Source organism: Rhynchophorus ferrugineus, unplaced genomic scaffold (genome assembly GCF_030347505.1).
Source record: "Rhynchophorus ferrugineus isolate W39M unplaced genomic scaffold, kcgeb_rfMv2 rfM2, whole genome shotgun sequence".
In the NCBI taxonomy this organism is placed as follows: domain Eukaryota; kingdom Metazoa; phylum Arthropoda; class Insecta; order Coleoptera; family Curculionidae; genus Rhynchophorus; species Rhynchophorus ferrugineus.
In genome coordinates this window covers 37836583-37857418 of record NW_027472581.1, presented here as the reverse complement: position 1 = coordinate 37857418, position 20836 = coordinate 37836583, and the positions used below count along the sequence as shown (strand labels likewise).

The 20836-nt window shown below is 30.8% G+C and overlaps 1 protein-coding gene across 1 annotated transcript; it reads left to right on the top strand.

Annotated features, from left to right (window-relative positions):
* Positions 1-15039: 15039 nt before the first annotated feature.
* On the top strand, positions 15040-20548 carry LOC143191976 (superoxide dismutase [Cu-Zn]). Its single transcript, XM_076397439.1, has 4 exons — positions 15040-15400; positions 15456-15582; positions 15642-15736; positions 20044-20548. The coding sequence occupies exons 1-4, from the start codon at positions 15182-15184 to the stop codon at positions 20302-20304; spliced, it is 702 nt and encodes a 233-aa protein (XP_076253554.1). The 5' UTR covers positions 15040-15181; the 3' UTR covers positions 20305-20548.
* The last annotated feature ends 288 nt before the right edge of the window (positions 20549-20836 follow it).

The following is a 20836-nucleotide window of genomic DNA, read 5'->3' as shown; positions in this document are numbered from 1 at the left end:
TCGGAGCCCACGTTAAACTTTAGGCCTAGTCCAGACATACCCATAGTTGGTAAAAGCGAGACTTTAAAATATATATATAAAAATAAAAGTCTAACCTAAGCAGTTAACGGCCATTTTTAGGTTATATAATTTGTGTTGTTTATTTACGTCAAGTTTTTCGGTATGTATTTTTATATACATTGGACAATTACTTCAGATTATTCTATGTATTTTAATTTATTAGTGTAATAAAAAGAAAACCTTAAGGGGATCTCTTATGATCACCTATGTAGGTCCAGGAAAGTTTGTAATCATTTTAAAGATGAAGACTATAGACCAAAATGTGGAAAGCCATAGCTGAAACAAGATATAATTCCTACTAGTAATTTAAATAGTAAGTATTTTGTTAAATAATAATAATTTATTGCATTGAAATAATTAAGCAATATTTATTGAGATTATTTACCTTTACTACAAGACAAGGAACATATGCTCTCAATGACAATATTAAATCACATAAGTTTTTTGAAGCTGATAGATATATAGGAGATTCTTCTACCCCAACAAGACCCAGAAGTATATAATAAGAAACTTATGTTTATTATTAGATAATGAAGGTTCTAACTTGAAATTTATATGTTCATTTACAGATAACTCAGCCTGTCCCATCAGTTTCGTTTCAGGTTGGATGATAAACTAATGGCTTTATCTTTATTGAAATGCAGTGGCAGAGGATATACTAATATACGATACGATATACTAATATACGATAACTGTTATCGAAGATATTCTGCTTGCCTTCTAGAAGAACATTAATGCAGACACTGAATAAGGTTCCTTTTTGCTCCTGGAGTAGTAACCTCTAATATTGGTCGTTAGTTCAGAAACTTGACTATATAGACCGAACTGCAGTTGTTATATTTGATAAAATATACCTCAATTTAGGTAGGTTGTTAATTTAGTTGATTCTAAAAAATAATACAACAGAACTATTAATATTTATATTATCTTATTTTAATGTTTATTTTAAATATTAGGGAGAAAATAATATCAGTGGATTACGTGTTTTGGGTAGTGGAGATATTTCTGTTATTATATTAATGTCTTTATGGTCAATAAAATAAAAATTTTTACTATACATTTCTAAATTTCCCGCTCAAATTTTTAAAACTCCCGCTAAACATTTTCGAATTTCCCGCCGTAACTAACTGTCATACGGCGTATACGTAAACGCCCTCACACGGGCATTCCGAGTGTAACTTAGAACCAATTTTAACATAGGAGATGCGCTTCTAGGTTTCATTATTCTATGGTTTACACCAAACATAGATAACAAATAAAGAGTTCTCCTTGTTTTTTTTAAATATGCATTTATTGCTGAGTTCGACCTGCTGGATTTAGCAGACTTATTTCACTATGAATTATCATTAATCCAAATAATAAAAAGTTACAAAAGGAACTTCTCAAGTTGTAATCTTTGAAGCATCAACATTTTGCAAGTGGTTTCAGATAAAGAGTGCTCCTTCATTAGGCCATCATTTGTATTTTGAAGAACATGTAGGATGTGCATGTATGTGCATTTAAAAATATTTCATATGTTATATATAATCAGTGCCAGAACTTTTTTGATGTATATTTTTTAACTACTTTTGAAAATTATTTTCATAATTTTTATGGGATATAAAATAAGTAAAACATGACTAACAAATAAATAATGGAATTATGATAAAATATACGTATATAGTTTGGGTACAACACTAAGATTTCAAAAAACATATAAGATTGTGCTTTGAATAAAAAGTAATAATAATTAGAGCATTTGCATTGAAGCCACAAAATAGCTTTCATTTATATTCCACTGTTTGTCTTTCTGTGTGGGAATCAGTAAGTCCCTTTTTATTTTAAATACTAAGTAATGAAAAGTATTGCTTGAAATATTATCATCAAATAAGGAATTTTATATCTACAAAAATGTCATATGCCATAAATTTTCCTACATAATTGTTTTGCTAGACAAATCCATACTTGTTCCAGATATATTTTAATTTAGGGGATTCAATTCTGCTTGACATCCAGTCCATTGAAATATGCTTTAACAGTATTGTTTAATAATAATCATTTATGGAGAGAGCTGGCGAATGAGCTGGATAATGATCTGTATTTTTATTTAATTTTTATCACACTTTTTATAAAATAAAAAGTAATATTTTTTGTGGATTTTTACATGTGACTGGTTTAGAATTCTTTAATCCTTTTTAAATTTGCGACTTAATGTATTTTCGTTCTAGTATTAACCAATGCGAGTTACGCGCATACCATTTTCATACCTAATCTCTCATATAAAATATTCCTCACTCTATATAGACATACATGATAAAGGAAATAATATGAACACCATATAAATTCTACCGTGTAAATAATGCAATGTGTATGTATGGATAAGTCTTATAGATTACATTACATGTTATAGGCTTTGTTCTACGACAATTTAACTACATAAAAGATGGCAAAATATCATCGGCGAACAGGAATAGTGCCATGAATGTTGCTTTTCCACTTATTTGGTTTGGCAGTATTCGTTTTATTTTTTATTACATTCATTGTAATGGTAACACGATTGCAGATATCCCTGTCATAGTAGGCTGCCTACAGATCTCCGTTTGATTGTTCTGGGATACTGCTATCTTCTATGGTGATTGCGAATGCTACAGGTGTCCCCTCTGATAGTCAACTAACTTCCGATATTCTTGTGGTTTGTCGTGGCTGCTTCTATCATGAGAGCGTACCTTGTGCTGGCGCCCCTGTCGTTGGTACCCCTCTAGTGGTTGTTCATCTAGTTAGCGTGAGTTAGTTAGTGTTGAGTCTAGAGATAGCATCCCTTTTGTCGGTGTATCTCGTCTCCCATCGTGCTGGGTTACTAGTTGGCACCCTTCTTTATGACGTACCCCTTGCTGCCGCCCATCATGCATGTTGGTATACCTGGTGTTAATCACCGTAGTTAGTCACCATTTCACCATTTTTGTAGCCTGCTAGTACCTTGTTGTTGTACCACATAATGATTTGCTAATTGCCTGTTAGTTGGCGTTGCTGGTGTGCCTCGTTGTCATGCTCGATTTGCTTAATAACCTTTGAATAAATACAAATGATTTACAGGATATATAGTCATGTAATGCTATGAGCGGAAAGCTCGCCTGTTCTCTTGGAAAACATACTGTTGTTTATAAAAAATTCAATATTAAGAATTTTGCCAAATCTGCCTCTATATCATTGTCCTTAGGGGTGGACAAAGATCAAGCTTTTCGTCGAATTTTTCTTTACCGTTTTTTTTTCAACATTTAAGGAAAGGTCCCTTTTCGTACTGGGAAGTAATGAAACATTTTAATTTTATACTTGTATCCTCCCTCGATGTCAATATGTGGCTTGGGTTCGTGCAATTTTTTTTTTACTTTTAATTTTCGTTTTTGCGAATAATTACTAAATAATAAGTAAACTGCCCTCGTAATGATTGATTTAAAACAATAGTATTTTAATGACATTCTTTTATATTACCTTGTCTATGCACACTGAGCACTACTTTTTATTTAACAGTAATCACTATAATGCATCATAAACGCATTTCTCTTTATCCCATTTCTGATTTGTTAGACATTTATTTATTTATTTTGATCGATTATATCTTACATTAGATATGCTTAATACAATCTTAATTTATAAATTAACTTATTAGTACTGTTCTGTTATACTTGCGTCCATATACAAGTAAAGCGAGTACGGGATAAATACATCAATATATTTTTAGAATATATTAAATTATATCCACATTCAACAGTTGTTTCCATAATATATATCCTACTCTTGGATTAAAATTTATGCCAGGCTAGTGAATATGTAATAATGTTAATCAGATTTTTGAAATTTGTCTAAAAAAATCGATACATCGATATTTTTTGAAAAAAATATATGGTGTAAAAAAGAGTATTGAACTTTGAGTTTCAAATTAAAATATCGATATGAACAACCTACAGTGGTTGTAGTAGAGTATCGAACTTTCGTTTAGAGATTTTTCTCTTTCCTCGATCATCAAATATTATTTTGATGGAACGGAAAAAGTTCGATACGAAAACCTCCCGATTACCAAAAAAAATGTACGTGGGAAATGAAAGTTGTGAGTGAAGAAATATCGATATTGTTTAAAAAAGTATTTATATTTTAAAAAATATATAACGAAGCCATATAGGCCGATAAGGATGGAAAGGCTAGGTAGTTTGGCCAAACTTACGGAACCAATCATGGGTCGCTAATAATACGGTTATAAATGACACAAAATTGGATGTTATAAAAGATATTTGATTGGTATATCAAAAGCAGACCTCAAAGCAGTTTTTTTGCATGACAGCATATACTGATTAACTTTTTAGATATATGTTTTATTTTATAAATCTTATTTTTTTACTTTTTTATTGTTTAGTGTTACGTATTGGCCATTTCTATTTACAACATAAAAGTATCCGAGAAAATATATAAAGGTTTTTAATTAATTAACTAACATTAGTTAAATAAATTTTGAAATTTTTTTATCATTTTTATTATAATATCTTTGTCTTTTTATTGTAACCTATTCTAGCAATAATTGTAGTATTAATTGTTATTAGTTTTATATCATAATCGAAACAGAAAATTGGAATTGTTGGAATCAAGTCAGGATCTGATTATCTCTACCCTTATATTTCACAGGCACGTACAAAGATTTCACATATTTTTTATTTGTAATAATCACATAGTTGTTTATGTTATTGCTGAGCTGATGTGACGGAAAATCGGAAGTCGTTCAGTGCAAAAGCCATTCAATTTGGTTTTTATGCACCAACTATTGCATATAAGACGTAAGATAAATATTGTAGACAATTGCTCCTAAGGTGTAATTGTTAAAGCATTTAGCTTCTAGTCGGAGGTCGTGGGTTCGATTCTTAGCGCAGGGAATAATTTTTTGCTATTCTAGTTTAGTAGAGCATTTGTCAAACCACCTAGGTTAAGTAGTGGAGCCCGAGGCCTGAAGTGCTCATGGTATGTGTGTTATTTTCAATCATTGTTTCTTTATCCCTATATGTTTTCATAAGCTGTACTTTTATTATGTAGGACTGCACCTTTACTTGGCCTACCCATTATAATATTTAATAAAATAACTGCGTACCTAAACTAAACATAAAAAACATCCTTGCCCCAGCGGGATTCGAACCCGCGACTATCGCAACAGTATGGTGGACCATCCTGTCACCTTGACCACTGTGCCAACGAAGCCGGCTAATGTAATTTTAAATAATCCTTATCGCAAGTAAAACCTCCTTAAAGCAAAATTTATTTTTTGTTATGTTATGTATAAAATCTATATTTCCTATCGGTTATAAAATTGATTTGTTGAAAATCTAGCTTTAAAAGCCTTATTAAAATATTTTTGATGATTGAAAAAATCATCGCCACTAATCGGAATCTACTCTGATCAACTAGTAGCAAGACTTTTGAAATAAAACATAAATATCTTATTTATTTTCTACATGTATTTGCTTATTTGACCCTTTTTAAGTATCAGGTTTACAAACAACTTTCTTTGTTTATTAGTGTAACCAAATAAATGTCGCTACTTATATTATGTATAATTATTTAAGCGTCATCTCGTAACATTAGATTTGTTTAAGAATATAACACTCCGCTAATAACAATTTTATTTCCAGTATCATATATAATTTTAAATTTTATACTATTCAATCTTTAAGCCAAGTAAACGTCATTCCAGAATTAATTTTATTTGACTTCTTGAAATGAGGAAGTCAAATCCGTAGAATATATCATCCTTACAAGGTACATGTTATGTGATATTTTGCAAAATCCGGGATAATCTGGAAATAATTTAAAGTAATATTAATGACACATTTCTTTTTTCGACTAGCAGTTGCTCCGATTCGATGATTTATAGTGTGTATAATCTTATTGGATATTTATCTAATGTTCTTTTGTATTATATTTTTTGAATGCGGTATTTCGGATGCCTCAAGGCCGTCTTCCATTCAGTTTTAACCTTCCCAATTGGTTGGAGACGATGTAAATATCAGGAATTTGCATATATTTTAATCAGCGATATGTACTGTGGAATATGCGAAGTAATAATGTGGTAACGTGCAACCTAACTTAATTATTAAATTCATAGACAGAGTGTTGCTGTGCATATGATTATATCAGGGTATAGTGTATTATCAGCTAATAAAACTGAATGAAAATATTACAATGAACAAATTGAATTACGTATTGTTGCAATAAACAGTGACAGTGGGTAATATACGCAAAGTCGTCCTTTTGCATGGGAGTATACGTTTACACATTGCAAGAATTGTGAAATATACACTTTTGCAGCTCAAATAGGAAGTTATGACGCACCCAGTGTACTCACTAGACAATGTCTTGTGGTTACTACTTGTTCAGATCGATCTGGTATAACTTGGCAGGCACAAGGTTACGAAATGCTGAACATCGATACATCGAAAATTGATCCTTTGTTAGATTGCGGCCAAACCAACATCGCTGCGCCAAATTTTCCTAATAAAGACCTTTGTAAAGTGAAAAAACTGTTATAACACATGCAGGCACTTAATAATAATATTTTTGTTGATAATTTTATTGTTATTAAATTTGCCCTACTGAAGAAAAGTGAAATATACCATGACTTTAACGTTTTGTTATTTTCTGACTACAATAGTATATTATAATAAACATATTCTTGTGACAAAACCGCAACTAATGTTCATCAAACAACACATTGATACATTAATTGTGAAACTGTTTTACTTACGCAAAATTAAAAAAGAAGCGATGAGCAACTTTAGTTACTGTATTCAGTTTTAGCATGTGAACTAATGAATTCCTGCGGTTAGCTACTAAAAATTCTTCTAAAATTATTGTCTGTCAGTGGTATATCCGAAAAAATAAATAAGATTTCAAAGCAGGAACAAATTTAATAGTCATATTGACTATTAATACATATTGACTTACTATTTGTTAAATATACGTTATTATTTAAAGAAATATTTCTTTATAATTCTTCCGTTTTTTATATTCATTCCAGGGCTACGATACGTCGTTAACAATAATAGCCAATTATCTGTTATTTGAATAAGTAATATTTGATGTAGATAATCTATTGTTGAGGCATGACTTGTTGCACAAGTCTATATTTTGTTAAACAGATCCAAGGTTGACATGTGGGTATTTTAATTATGTCTTAGACATCGGAGGCTATAATCTTGTATTGCAAACAAATAAAAACTTTTGACACATACATCAGCAGAAATAACTTATTTACAGATACAGAGCAGAGTATACATTTATATATATATATATAAGGAAAAAAATTAACATTAAGTATACAACAAGTAAACTCTACTGCATCAATTATATTTATAAGAAATAATTGAAATAAACCATATAATTCATATCATCCGGATGTTTATAAACTGCTAAATATTGAGGCATCTGGCATCTGGATTATCTCATTTACGTAAGGCCTACGTTTCTTGCAATATATACGCAGATGATGAAAATGGCTTTTTGTCCTATTGTACGAATGAATGCAATTTTTAGATATTTCTTTAAAGTCAACATTAGACTCTAACATACCTTGAAGCTAGTCTAACATCCAACATTATTTCAGTTAAGTCGATATTATTTAAATTAATATTTACACATTTGCTTATTTTCAACATTTTTTTATAGAATTTTTCTGTATTCCTTATTTTCGATAGTCAAAAACTATTATTAAATAATACTAGAACTATATTAGTATTAATATAGGATAGAGACACAGATAATTTTATAGTCTTATAGGTAATATTATACCTATAGTCTTATAGTCTATCGAAAGTAGCAGTAAACAGTGAACTATAATGTTAAAATAAATTATATTTCATGGCATTTTTGTTTTATTATTTTATTTGCTTTAAAATATTGTATTATATTAAAGCTTAAAGCTAAAATAAATGTTGTAAAGTCTTAAATTGAGATGGCTTGAGTATACAACTACTTTGGATAGACATATATATCATTACGCTATGCGACAACATTTTACCACTAATTGCCTGCCAATTCGGTTTCATGCCCATGTCTACTTTATGCGGTACCTTCCTACAACTTGACGATGCTACAAGATCTACATTTTATAGGGTAGATTCACTGTTTCATATATACTAAGTTTCCTGTAATAATACCAGAAAATGTAAGCAATGCCATATCAATAAATTAAATTATGGTATATTCTTACACTCAATGATTAATGAAGCGCTGGAAAAGTAGAAACATGGGGTCCAACAGTGTTATCAGTAGTATAAAACGCCATTTGAACCAATAGTTATGCACTTCTGGGTTGGTTACAAACTGTTAGAATTATGCAATCGATATCTAAGAATCCAAACTCAGATAAATAGCAGAAATAGAACACTTTTCATTTTCATCAAAAATGCATCATTCAACGACTGCTCGAGGAATTGAGCATGGAAGATAGCAACACCGATGAAAGTCAGTATTAACATCAGCAAAAACGAAAAACTAATTAAAAACTTACTATATAAAGATTAATATGTAGTATTATGTACTTTTCGTTAATAACGAGACCATATATTGCATATATAGTTCTTGCAACAAGTCAAAAACCCAATGCACGTCATAGATGGCGTCGAATATACTGACTAATGCAGTTTGTAAAAATGTAAAATTCATTTTAAACTCAGAACGGAATTTTCCCTCTCATTTTACTCTAACTTAAAGGAAACAGACAATCAAACAATTAATCTATAAAATCCAATTTGTGTGGATTGTGGTCGATCCTGTCGGAAAATTCTTCAAACATTAGTGATAATAATTGGAGGTTAAAAAGAGGCAAACGTAAACCAAAATTCGAAATCCAAGTTAATGCGGCAACATTACGACGTACGACATTGACGATTTAAATCTATTCGAACATAAGCCATCCAATAACGCATATGTCTATACGTCATAACCATTCAGTCACATAAGCACCCCGCCTCGCACGATATAACACCTTCATCCTAAAGAAACAACTTTAAAGGTCTAATAAAACCATTTTTTAGTATCGCTTATACATTCGTGCGCCAGTTTACCTTTGAAGATCTTCAAAATGAGACTGTTTCTACCCAAATTTATATGATGGGAATGTTACTCTATGGAATGGGTTCTTAAGTTTTGTTGACCAAAGATTCGTCCATTTACTACTATAATTCGTCCTTTGTGACGGTTAACCTTGTAGACTATGTTAGTTTACACCAACTTTTGTGCTCTTACACCCTGAACTTGCTGCGTGCTTTTCTAATTAGAATAGTTTATTTGAGCACCTTCAATCTACTTTCTCTGTCCAGCTTCAGCTGCCATACTTCGAGTAACTGCGGAACGATGGGCAATCCAACGTTAATCTGTCTTTTTTCTTGTTGATAATCAATTTTGAAGAAATTTGTTTCAGATATTACATTTAGTTTTTTGTTACAACTTTGTTGGTCAATATATTGCAACGTCAGGAGTTAGTCACATGATGCTACGGTGTCACGATAACCAAATACCTCACAACAAAAACCTTTGCTCTCTGATGTCTATAATGCAAATGTAAACCAACTTAACAAATACTAAAATGGTAATCACAGTACCATATCAGATGTTGAGACACTCGTCTTCATAGACACCTATTGAGTTTTCTCTGTATTACTTTATAACATATGTTTTTCAATTTACTTTTACTATGAATCAATTGGAGAGTTCAACTAACTTCCCCCACTTTATTCATTTATAAATGAAATCATAATTTGAATGTTGGCTTGGTTGGCGCAGTCGTAAAGGCGACTGGACGGTTCACCTACAGTTGCGATAGTCGCGGGTTCGAATCCTTCTGGAGCATGGCCCTAAATTTATCTTTGTGATTATCCTAGGCAAGATTGCAAAAACCGACAAGGAAAGTGATCCCACTCACGCCAGTAACCAGGCTGGGTAAAACCGGATGTCTTCTGATATAATTTCTAAATTGGTCACTCGCGAGTTGGTAGGCTTAATGACGAGGATCGTGATTCGGACCCCGACAGAACATTTTAAACAGTAGGTCCAGCCCAGATAAACCCTCGTTGGTAAAAGGAGACGGAAAGGAAACACATATATATTCAGTAAGTTTCATAGAATAAAATGAGATATGAGTTTCTTTTTGTTTTTTCTTGCCACGCTATTTATCAACTGGCATTTTAGTTATCGTATTCTAACAATATATAGTCGTTAGCTTTTTGGTTTTCCTTTTATCAAAGCTTTTTCATTAATATGTCAAATACTTATAATATAAAAGTAAATATTATTTTTATGTGAATTTTTTTAGTATTGCTTATCCTTCAGTCGTCTATTGAATATTATATCCCATTACATTGTTTTTTTTTTCATGTTCAAGTCTTTCTTTAAGAGTGTTAATTTAATGAGGCGATTCGTATAATATTTTAAAGGGATAATTATAAAATAGTTATTTATATACTGTTGCGCCAATTCGTGTAAAAAAATTTTGTTAAGTCATCAATTAGGATTACGCTGGCAGACTGTCAATACGCATTATCAGTACTATTAAAGTAAAATATTACCCAACTATTATTTGATTTTAAACGAAAAAAAAATGTGTAAATACTAATTAAAAAATCACGAAACTTTATTTCCTTAAATGGAAAGGCCTTTGTTGTTTTGGAAGCGATTAATTAACAATTATAAGCTTGTCACCAAAAATATTAATTGAGTCATAAGATTTTTAGTTTTTCATAGTATTGTGCGTACTGGTAAATATTAGATGACTCAGAAGAAGTCCGAGATCAGCTCAACAATTTAAAGGTAAACCCGTTTTTTAATCTGGCAATTACACAGTAAGCCAAAATCAATTTGGTAACAGATATATTGATTTAAATGATCAAAAATTAGGTCTCAAAATGTATTAGAAGCGAATATGTCTTAGAACTTGTTACGTTTCACCATAATAAAGAGTTCTTTCGATTAATTAATATTAAATTGGCCATTACAGGATGAAATAGAAGAATTTGTATATGAATTAAAAATGAAATTATCTTAGATCATCGACCAACTATATAGATGACCTTAGACATAATTGTTAATTTGTAATAAGAAGGGCGTATATAAATGTAAATAATAATAATAAACGGGACAGACATAAATTTGAATTACTTTACAGATACAAAAACATTTCAGTAACCGTTACTAGCTCCATGAAATATGATTTGCTGGTAACAAAAACCAGTTTATATAGATAAACGTTTACAATACATGTAGCATCTATCAGTTAAAAACAGTTAATTATTTATAACCACAGGGCTAAAGCAAGTTCACACACAAGAGAAATTACTTCTAACTTGACCTAGAAATCTTGTTTTTTTTTTAATATTGGGTGTATGAAGAAGTAATCTATATTAATGTTTTATATAAAAAATTATGCATTAAAAAAATCATAAAATGATAAAAATACATAACACATGATTAGTGCGGTCCAATGTTTGATGTTGTAGTTGTCAATTGCGATAACTAAATTGTTTAAATACATTTTAATCTGAAAACCAATGTTTACTGTTTTGATATTGATTATTTAAGAAAATATTTAATATTAATAGTAATTTTACTAGAAACTGTTCGAATAGAAATAAACTGAACCCTATTCAATAGTTTTATCAGAGTGTCAAAGTTTCACGCACAGAAAATATATGTATGTTAGCGTATAAATATTCAATTATATTTAACTATATTATACATATTATAAATTACGGTACTATATACTGCATTTCATTAAATATGAAATATTGTATAATTCAGGTATAGCCATTGAATACGTTTTTAATATTTTCCTTTTTTCCAACTAGGGTCTATCTGGACGGGACCTACACTTTAACATGGGCTCCGAACCACGGTCATCGGCATTAAGTTAGCGACAGGCGAGTGAACAACTTAGAAAACTTCTCAGGTGACATCCGGTTTTACCAAACCTGGTTACTGGCATGATTGGAACCATTATTCTTGTCGGATTTTGAACTCTCGTCTAAGCCCCAGCAGGATTTGAACCCGCAACAATCGCAACAGTAAGAGGAGGGTCCGGTCGCTTTAACTACTATGAAAACCAAGCCGGCCCGTTAAATAGTATTAAATAAATTACAGTTTACATACATTTATATCACATGAGTTAATTACTAAACATTAAGTTTTGCTTTGTTCAGTGGTAAAACTCATAGGCTGAAAATTCCCGGGCCTAACACATAGATGGGGCTAATTTTGTTGCGTTCACCGCTCAGTTATTACTAACATTCAAAAGAAAACTGTTAAAATTTCATCATATTATTTTTAAATCAATGGATCAAAAACAATTTCGTGTTTTAACTTTAGATTGCTTTTTGATGGGGAAAAATACCGTTCAAGCGAAGCAATGTCTTGAAAAGTGTTATAGGGACTCCATTCTATCAGAAACAATAATAAAACGTTGGTTTGCTGACAAACATGGTCGTAGAGACACCGATAATGCAAAACGCAGTGGACGTCCCAATGAGGTGGTAACACAAAAAAACATCAAAAAAATCCGCAAAATCGTTTTGAATGATTGAATAAATATTGCGGAGGTATCAAAAGAATGTCTTGATTTTGTATTACATGATCATTTTACTATGAGAAAGCTCTGTCCAAAGTGGGTGCCGCGTTTGCTTAATGTTGACCAAAAACAAAACGTGTTGATGATTCTGAGCAGTGTTTGGCTATGTATAAAAGTAACAAACTGGAATTTTTGCATCGATATGTGACAATGTGTGAAACATGGATCCGTCATTTCACTTCCGAATCAAATTGATCGTCATCTGAGTGGACAGTAACTGGTGGCAAGCCTATTTTGAGGTAAAAGATAAATCATTCTACAAAAGTTGTATTGATTGTGTAGCTCTTGATGGAGATTATGTTGATGAATAAAGCCAATTTTGAACAAAAAAACACCTTTCTTTGTTACTGTGGGACTTTTCAGCCCATATGTTATATTGGTAACAATTTGAAATTATGAGTTATTATTAAGTTATAAGTCGAAGACACAGCTCAAGCAAAATAAACAAAATAAAACACTTTCAAGTAGTTGATCACATAGTTTACATATCCTGACAAAAGATCTAAAAATAAGAAAAATGACTAAAAATGTCATTTCAAGCGGTTTTATCATTGCAATTTTACTGCTTGGCAGTCACAAAACATTAATTTACGACCATGCCCCAGCAGAATATCAGCCAGAACTATTGCAAATGTAGAAGGAAGTTTCTGTATCATATTGTGCCTGGCGGTAAAAAGCAGTTTACAATAGTCCTAAGTTCAAAGAGTTAAGAATGAATTCAAAGGGCGGTAAATAAACAACTTAAATAATTTATTGTTGCAATAGAGACAAGCAACAGTCAGTGACAGACGCAAAGTCGTCATCTTAGTAACGCTCGATCACACATTACAACAGTTGTAAATAATACGCTGTTGCAGTTTTAATTTGAAGTTATGCCCCACTCAACTTACTCATCGCCAGACATAGCGCTTTCTGATTACCATTTCTTCAGATCGTTCAGGATTATTTTATATCTATTATTTGGTATCTCTGGCACACGGTTCTAAACCAATATTATTTTTTTGACACGGTAACTATATTAAATTATCTATTTTAAAGATGGAAAGGAATTGTAGGAATGATGGAAAATATTGATTAATATATATTGTACCACTCTTTTTATAAATATATATACAATAAACGGTTTTTAAAGTGCAAAAATAATCAGATATCATAATCATAAAATAACTTTATAGGTGGAAATGCTTTTTAATTCTTCAATAAGCGTAATCTGGAGTTCACCAAATTGAGAAAATATATTGGTTAAGTTTGCAAGTGGATTTGTAGGATGTTTAAGACTTAATAATTAAATTAGTAGTTGTTGACCTGGCAGCGCAGTATACAAGGTACCCTACTAGTTATCCCAAACTATTAACGCGTTAGCCTCTGGTTTGAGTCCCGTTCAGAATATGGGTGTTTTTAATTTATAAATATATAAGTTATAGTTTATAAACAAGAGCATAAAATCTGATAAGGAAAACTAATTCAAACTCGTCAGTAATCTGCTTGGATAAAACTGGGTATCTTAAGGGATAGTCTTAGTTATTAGTAGAATCATTCGCTAGTCTGTGGGCTTAATGGCTGAATAAATAACAAATTGCTAATTAATTAATTTAATCTAATCAAGTGATAACTAAATTGTATTAATAAGAGGTAAACTCCATCAGGTAAATGACTGATAATTTACATACATAACTATTGTTAATTAATGAACTAAGTTTAAGAAAACAATAAAAACTAATTAAAAAACAAATAAAATATTAAAACTCCATCAAATTTTATATCAAAATTTTCCTTATGTATTAATTTAGAAATATTCATCAGATATATTAATTTTTTGTGTGCATCTTTATTTTCCTTACCTACATTTGACTATTTTTGTACAAGTAAGAATTCACAATATTCTCTAATATCCACTATAATTAAATTCTAAATAGTTTTAATTAAAATAATAATAAATTATGTCTCCTTGTCCTGTTTTTCATGAGTTTATTATAATTGTATGATGAAGAAAGTCATTAAATAATAATTATATCAGCACTATGAGGTATATAATTATATTTAATTGTTTAATTATCCTAGGTGGCCTTTTATATCGCATGACATATATACATTGATAATAACACAAATTTATTGAAAAAATTTTATGTATCCATTAATTTTTGATACACTCTATACAATGTGTAAACAATTATCCTGCCAATAAGCACTGATTTTCTAACAATAATCATCATAGGGAAGATATTTGATGATTATAGCTACGCTTCACGTGTCATGTCGATTTTTGCATCCTCGATAGTCACTATTTATACGACCATTACTCAATGGTTTCTTTTATTTCGCGAACGCTTCTAACATTGACAAGACAACTCGAATAACACGCACAAAAAGTTCAATAGTCGGACTCTACTATATTTATAATTGTTCAGCATAATTGAAATTATTAGTCGGTTTAGCTTGAATCAGTTCCATATCGATAAATAATTAGTTTGTTGAATTTATTTTTAAAACATGGTTTTGTTTGTCGGAAATACTTCATTCGTCGTCTTGCTGGTGATAAATATCTGTGTAGTAAAATATATAACTGGAGCTGCTCTTCAGGATTTCTCGGAAAAGAATACAATCATTGGAATACCTGGGGAAGGAAGACATTTGGCTATCAAAGCCTACCCTGCTATAGAAAATTACCAAAGTGATGTATATGAAGTATTTGTGGAGCCTTATGGTTTTGTAAGTGCAATAATTGTTTGAACAGTTTTTGTTTAATTAAAGAAAAAATATTCAGGATATAAGACCACAAGTTGCTATAGCTGTTTTAACCAGTGAAGGAGAAGGTAGCGTGGGTGGTGAAGTTGTTTTTGTCCAGAAACATCCACCGAATGGGCCTATTTTCATTAGAGGAAATATTACTGGTAGGTAATTTTTAATGTTCGGGTGGTACATGTAGTATGGTTCTTGATATATTCTCTAGGTCTAGCGGCTGGTAAACATGGTCTTCATATTCAGCAAGCCGGTGATCTTCGTGAAGGATGTGAAAAATTGGGAGGACATTTTAACCCGTATTTTGTGAGTATATGTTTCTTATGTTATGGTACAGGAGCTAGCAACGTAGAGAAAACAAGAATTTCAGGTAAGTTAATCTTTTGACATTTGATCTCTTTCACTCTCTCGGTCAGGAGCCGGCCCATCTGGCTGGCGGCAGGGGTTGCGATTACCAGTGCGCATCGTATCTGTACAGATAAAAATACTCAATTTTTAAATTAAGAATGGATATTTCTTTAATGACTTTTGATAAGTTTGGGTGGTGACCGAGAGAGTGAATTGAGATGATATGTCAAAAGATAAGCTTATCTGAAATTCTCTCTCAAAAACGTTGCTAGCTCTTAGACTATTATTTTCTTATATGTATTATTGAAGTAAGTAAGTTTGAAGTTTGCTGTAAGTTATTTGGTATTGCAGTTAATTCGTACCTTTTTTTGTAAAAATAGTTTAACTAAAATGAAATTGAAAATACGTAACTAGTAGGAATAATACAAAATATTAGCCATAGCTAAGTACTACTTCTAGTTATATACATCGTTTAAACAAATTCTGCATCGGGTCTCAAATGATCTGACTTCAAAAGAACTGGCTCTCTTCAAGCAATCGTTTCATTTTTGCAACACAAAATTAAAAAGATCCGTCTTTAATCATAATAAGGATATAACATAAATAAACAACATTTGGAAAATACGACGTTTGGGATGGGATTTAACATGTCTGTGTTTCCAATTATTTTTTGATCGATTTTTGAGATGTCTGGAGGAGTATTTTTGTGGTGTAAACTAATTTTGTCGTGACTTTCGGAGAATCCGACTGTTTTTTCTTCAATTATTTTAGTGTAATTTTTATGATTTTTTCATTGGCTAGTATATGTTTTGTTGAAATTTCACATAATTTTATGATTTGTATAACTACAGTTTGTTTAACAAATCTGATACAATTGCTTAGTTTTTTAAAATATATTTTAGGAATATGTAATTCTAATCATTGAATAGATTTTTGTATAGTAATATTTTAATATATATACTTCAATAATTTTATCATAATTTTACAATATTTTTTTATTAAGTTATTATTGATTTATATTTTATAAAAATATGAAATCCCTTTTATATGCTACATAAATTACGTAATCTATTATAATGGTATTAAATATTTTTTATCAAATAAAATTAATTAAAAATAGTCTATGAATGACATGTTTATGCCAAACATAATTTGTAATTTGTATATTTATCTATGTTAAAGACCAAATGAACCTTAAAGTGTGACATTGAACGACATTTTGATGTAAATCAAAGAATTCGTTTGTTTTGAATGGGTTTTTTTAATTACATCATTGAATTTGACGCATGCCATTGCATACAAAGTTCTATGTAAATACTAATATCTTTGAGCTTCGTGGAATTCCTGTTTCATTTCAGGATCTGTGTTATAAATAGCCACAAACTAAATCAAACTTTTGATATTTGATACTTTTTAATATTATTTTTGTTAGCTATGAAAATATCATATTTACTAAGCCAACTATATTTCAAAATGTAATTTCGACATATTGTTGAAAAACAGAGCTTAATATAATATTTTACTATTAATAATAATATAAGGAATATTTTTTAACGATCAGTAAGGATTAATATATTAATTTTTTAATATTTATACGTAACCTAATCAAACATATCTATAATTAATATCTTTAAAGACAGTTGTAATTACAGCTTGTTAAGTAGATTGGTAAAAATAATTTCAGTTTTAATTAACATTAATGAATGATATATGCGTAGTTTTGATCGATGACCTTTTGCCACTTTTCTAATATAATCGTAATTCTATTACTTTGGAATTTTAAAGATTTCTGTGTGAAAAATTAAAAACATCATTAAGAGAGTATTTCAGCAATTGACCGGCCATGACCATGATACATACATCTTTACGAGGGTTGCTATTTATATTTCTGGTCTAATGATGAAACAAGTATTATCAACATTAAAGTTATTGTTTTTCATTGCACTTTTTCATGCGTTTTCTATTAAAATTTCGCACTTTGGTTGAGGTAACTTCAAAGAACACCTTTTGAACTTAAGGGCATCGAAAATGGCTAACCATGTAATTTGTTTTTATTCTGTAGTAATAAAAAAATATCCGGTGCCAGATCAGGACTGTGCTGCGGATGGCCCATTAATTCAATACACAATATTGTGGCCGGTCAAAATTTCTATTGTTTGAGTCAATGTATGAGCGTTTGCATTGTTGAATGGTCCACCCCTATTTGGTTTTTTTTCTGATTTTTTTTGAATACTTCTTCCTCCTGCAAAGAAGAGAGGGGTTTGGCATGATCTGGATCATTTCTGTCTGGCTCCAGACTGTTAAATATATATCGGTAATTAGATTATATTGATTCTCCTTGAATGTATTTTTCTTTAAACATTTTCTGGCACCAGTGAACACGATCCATTTGCGAACGAATCTTTATTACGACCAAATTATCACGCAATGTCTTAGTGATACTTGTCATACTAATAGTCAAGGATGGCTCAATCCGAAAGTAGGTTACACGAAGATCTTGTTTCCCAGGATTACAGTGTCAATTATTCTGGCACAACCACCGATTTTGGACGAGACAATATGGAATTCGTCCCAAAGCAAGTGCCGGTTACGATCGAGTTCATTATACTAGTTTTTTAAAATACTGTATGTTGGCGCTCTGTCACCGTATAAAGAATTAAGTATAACGATACACTGTGGTCTTGATCATCTATGCCGAAAGTTATGAAAAATATTAATTTCAACTAATAAATAAAATAATATTATCAAAACAATAAATATAGCAACACTAGTGACATCAATACATTCCAGTCTGACACTGTCATTCTCTTAAGCGAGACTTCAATCCAAACATAAACTTTTCGATGAACCTCGATGAATCTTTTTTCTTTTAAAAATGTCCTTCTGGAATGTATATTTTCAAAGTACAAGTGGTTTTGACTAACTAAAGGTTTGATGTTACCTTTATATTTAGAATTTATGGATTGTTGTTATCTTCCCGAAGCTCCATTAGTATCTCATGTGTTCAATTTGTGCATGGCCTATTTTCCTCGTCCGAAGCAATCGAACATAGCATTTTATGCAGACAACACTGCGTTATTCACCACTAGATAGTCCCGATGCAATTTCAAAAGACTACAACCTGAACTCAACCAGGTGATCGTGTGGTACAAGTTATTGAGACTGCAGATTAACCTGAGTAAAACTTAAGCTGTTCTTTTCCGTCGTCGGAGGGAGCTCGCGTGTACCGCCTTAAAATTGAAAAAGCCTGCATTGCTATATACACCAGTGTATCTGCAAAGGCAATGGTGTATTTAGCATTCTATTTCCACTACTCTGCAGAAAAAACAAACTCCCAATTCTTGAGTAACCCTGTATAAAAAGCTGGTTCGACTAGTCTGCGTGTATGGAGCACAGGTGTGCACAACTTCAAGTATTCCATTCCAAAATAGTCCCCTCGTTACTCAATGCCCCATAGTTTATGAAGGACGTGAACACCCATCTCGAATCAGGTATCCCGTTTGTGAGGTTCACGAATATGCTCTGTGTGAGATTCTCCCTTACACTTCACTCCGGTGATTGAAAGCATACTCTCTCATCATTCGCTGTAGATAAATAAAATACTGAAAGTCCAGTCATAATCCAGGGTTTCTGTCACCTGCAAAACTAAAACTCCTTAAACTAAAGCCACATCAGCAAAGGACCATTTGGTATTAGCTGGACAACATGGTTTAAACAAAAAAAAATTAAAATATTAAGAAAAATCTAAATTAATCTTTTTTTTGGAAGTTGATAGAAATATATTTAATTTAGTTTCTAGTATTTCGTACATTTTCAGTATAAGTAAGAATTCTAAAAATAATTTTCTTCCATATATTAATGATCTTATCAAATAGCAGCGACTTATGTCGTATTTTATCGTAATAATAACATTTTAAATATATGCAACTTAAATTACACTTTTATTTTTTCTTATTGACAATTAATTAGCGCGCTACGATATATTAACTCACTCGCAATATTTCAACGTCACTTTGCAATTTGTGTAAAACATACTCTTTATGCAGTTTTGATCTTTTTAAAATTTCGACCATGTAACTAACAACTTGAACATTTTTCAAAATGTATTTATAGTTGCCGCATAACATTTATATTCTAATTACTATTTGTATAATAACTGTAGGGGGCTACCGTGCAGAGTTAAAAATAAATAAGAGAAACTAAAATAATATTTAATAATGTTATATTTTTCCTAAAATTTGTAATGAATACATGTAAATTTTTAGTTGAGGCACGGAGGACCTAAATCACCTCACCGTCATATCGGAGACTTAGGCAACATCGAAGCAAAAGAGGATGGATTAGCCGAAATTGTTCGAATAGACCCATTGATGTCTTTATCCGGAGGACCACGGGGTATTGTAGGAAGAGCACTCGTAGTCACCGAAGGTGAAGACGATCTAGGTTTAGGTGGAAATGCAAATAGTTACATTGATGGCAATTCTGGTAAACCTCTCGCTTGTGGTATTATAGCTTATATAAGATGAATATTCTATCTTGTTTTGTAAAGTAATACTTAATTTAATCGGTAATTTAATCACTTAGATAAAAGAACAAAGATATATAAACCAAAAACCTTTATGAGATATATATGATGTTTTTTTTTTAATAACTAAGCATACACACTGTATGATGCGACAACAAATCATAATTATAAAATTGTTAATTATCATTAAATTGATAAGTTTGATATATATCATTATATTTTATAATAAAATAGTGTATATATTATTTTTCTTTTTAATTAAAGCATATTTATAACGATTGAGATATATATGATATTATAATATAACTGGGTCACATTCGATGAGTAAAACGAAGGTTTTAAATACATAATTATAAACAGGATGGGTTACTTCGCTGGATGTCGAAACTTTCAAGGATTATTCAGTACGATACTTTATCTTAAGCCTGGTTTAACATATGTTTACTGTAAACAATATATTTTGCAATAACGATTTAATAGGTTTTCAATCGTAATTTCGATGATTATACTGCTTTGTAATTACATTAAATTTA

Bases quoted from the DNA above. Each gene is read 5' to 3' on its own strand.
- LOC143191976 (XM_076397439.1), top strand. From the start codon at position 15,182: ATGGTTTTGTTTGTCGGAAATACTTCATTCGTCGTCTTGCTGGTGATA. The intron at 15,401-15,455 runs GTAAGTGCAATA...AAAAATATTCAG, and splicing joins TTGTGGAGCCTTATGGTTTT to GATATAAGACCACAAGTTGC. The intron at 15,583-15,641 runs GTAGGTAATTTT...TATATTCTCTAG, and splicing joins CATTAGAGGAAATATTACTG to GTCTAGCGGCTGGTAAACAT.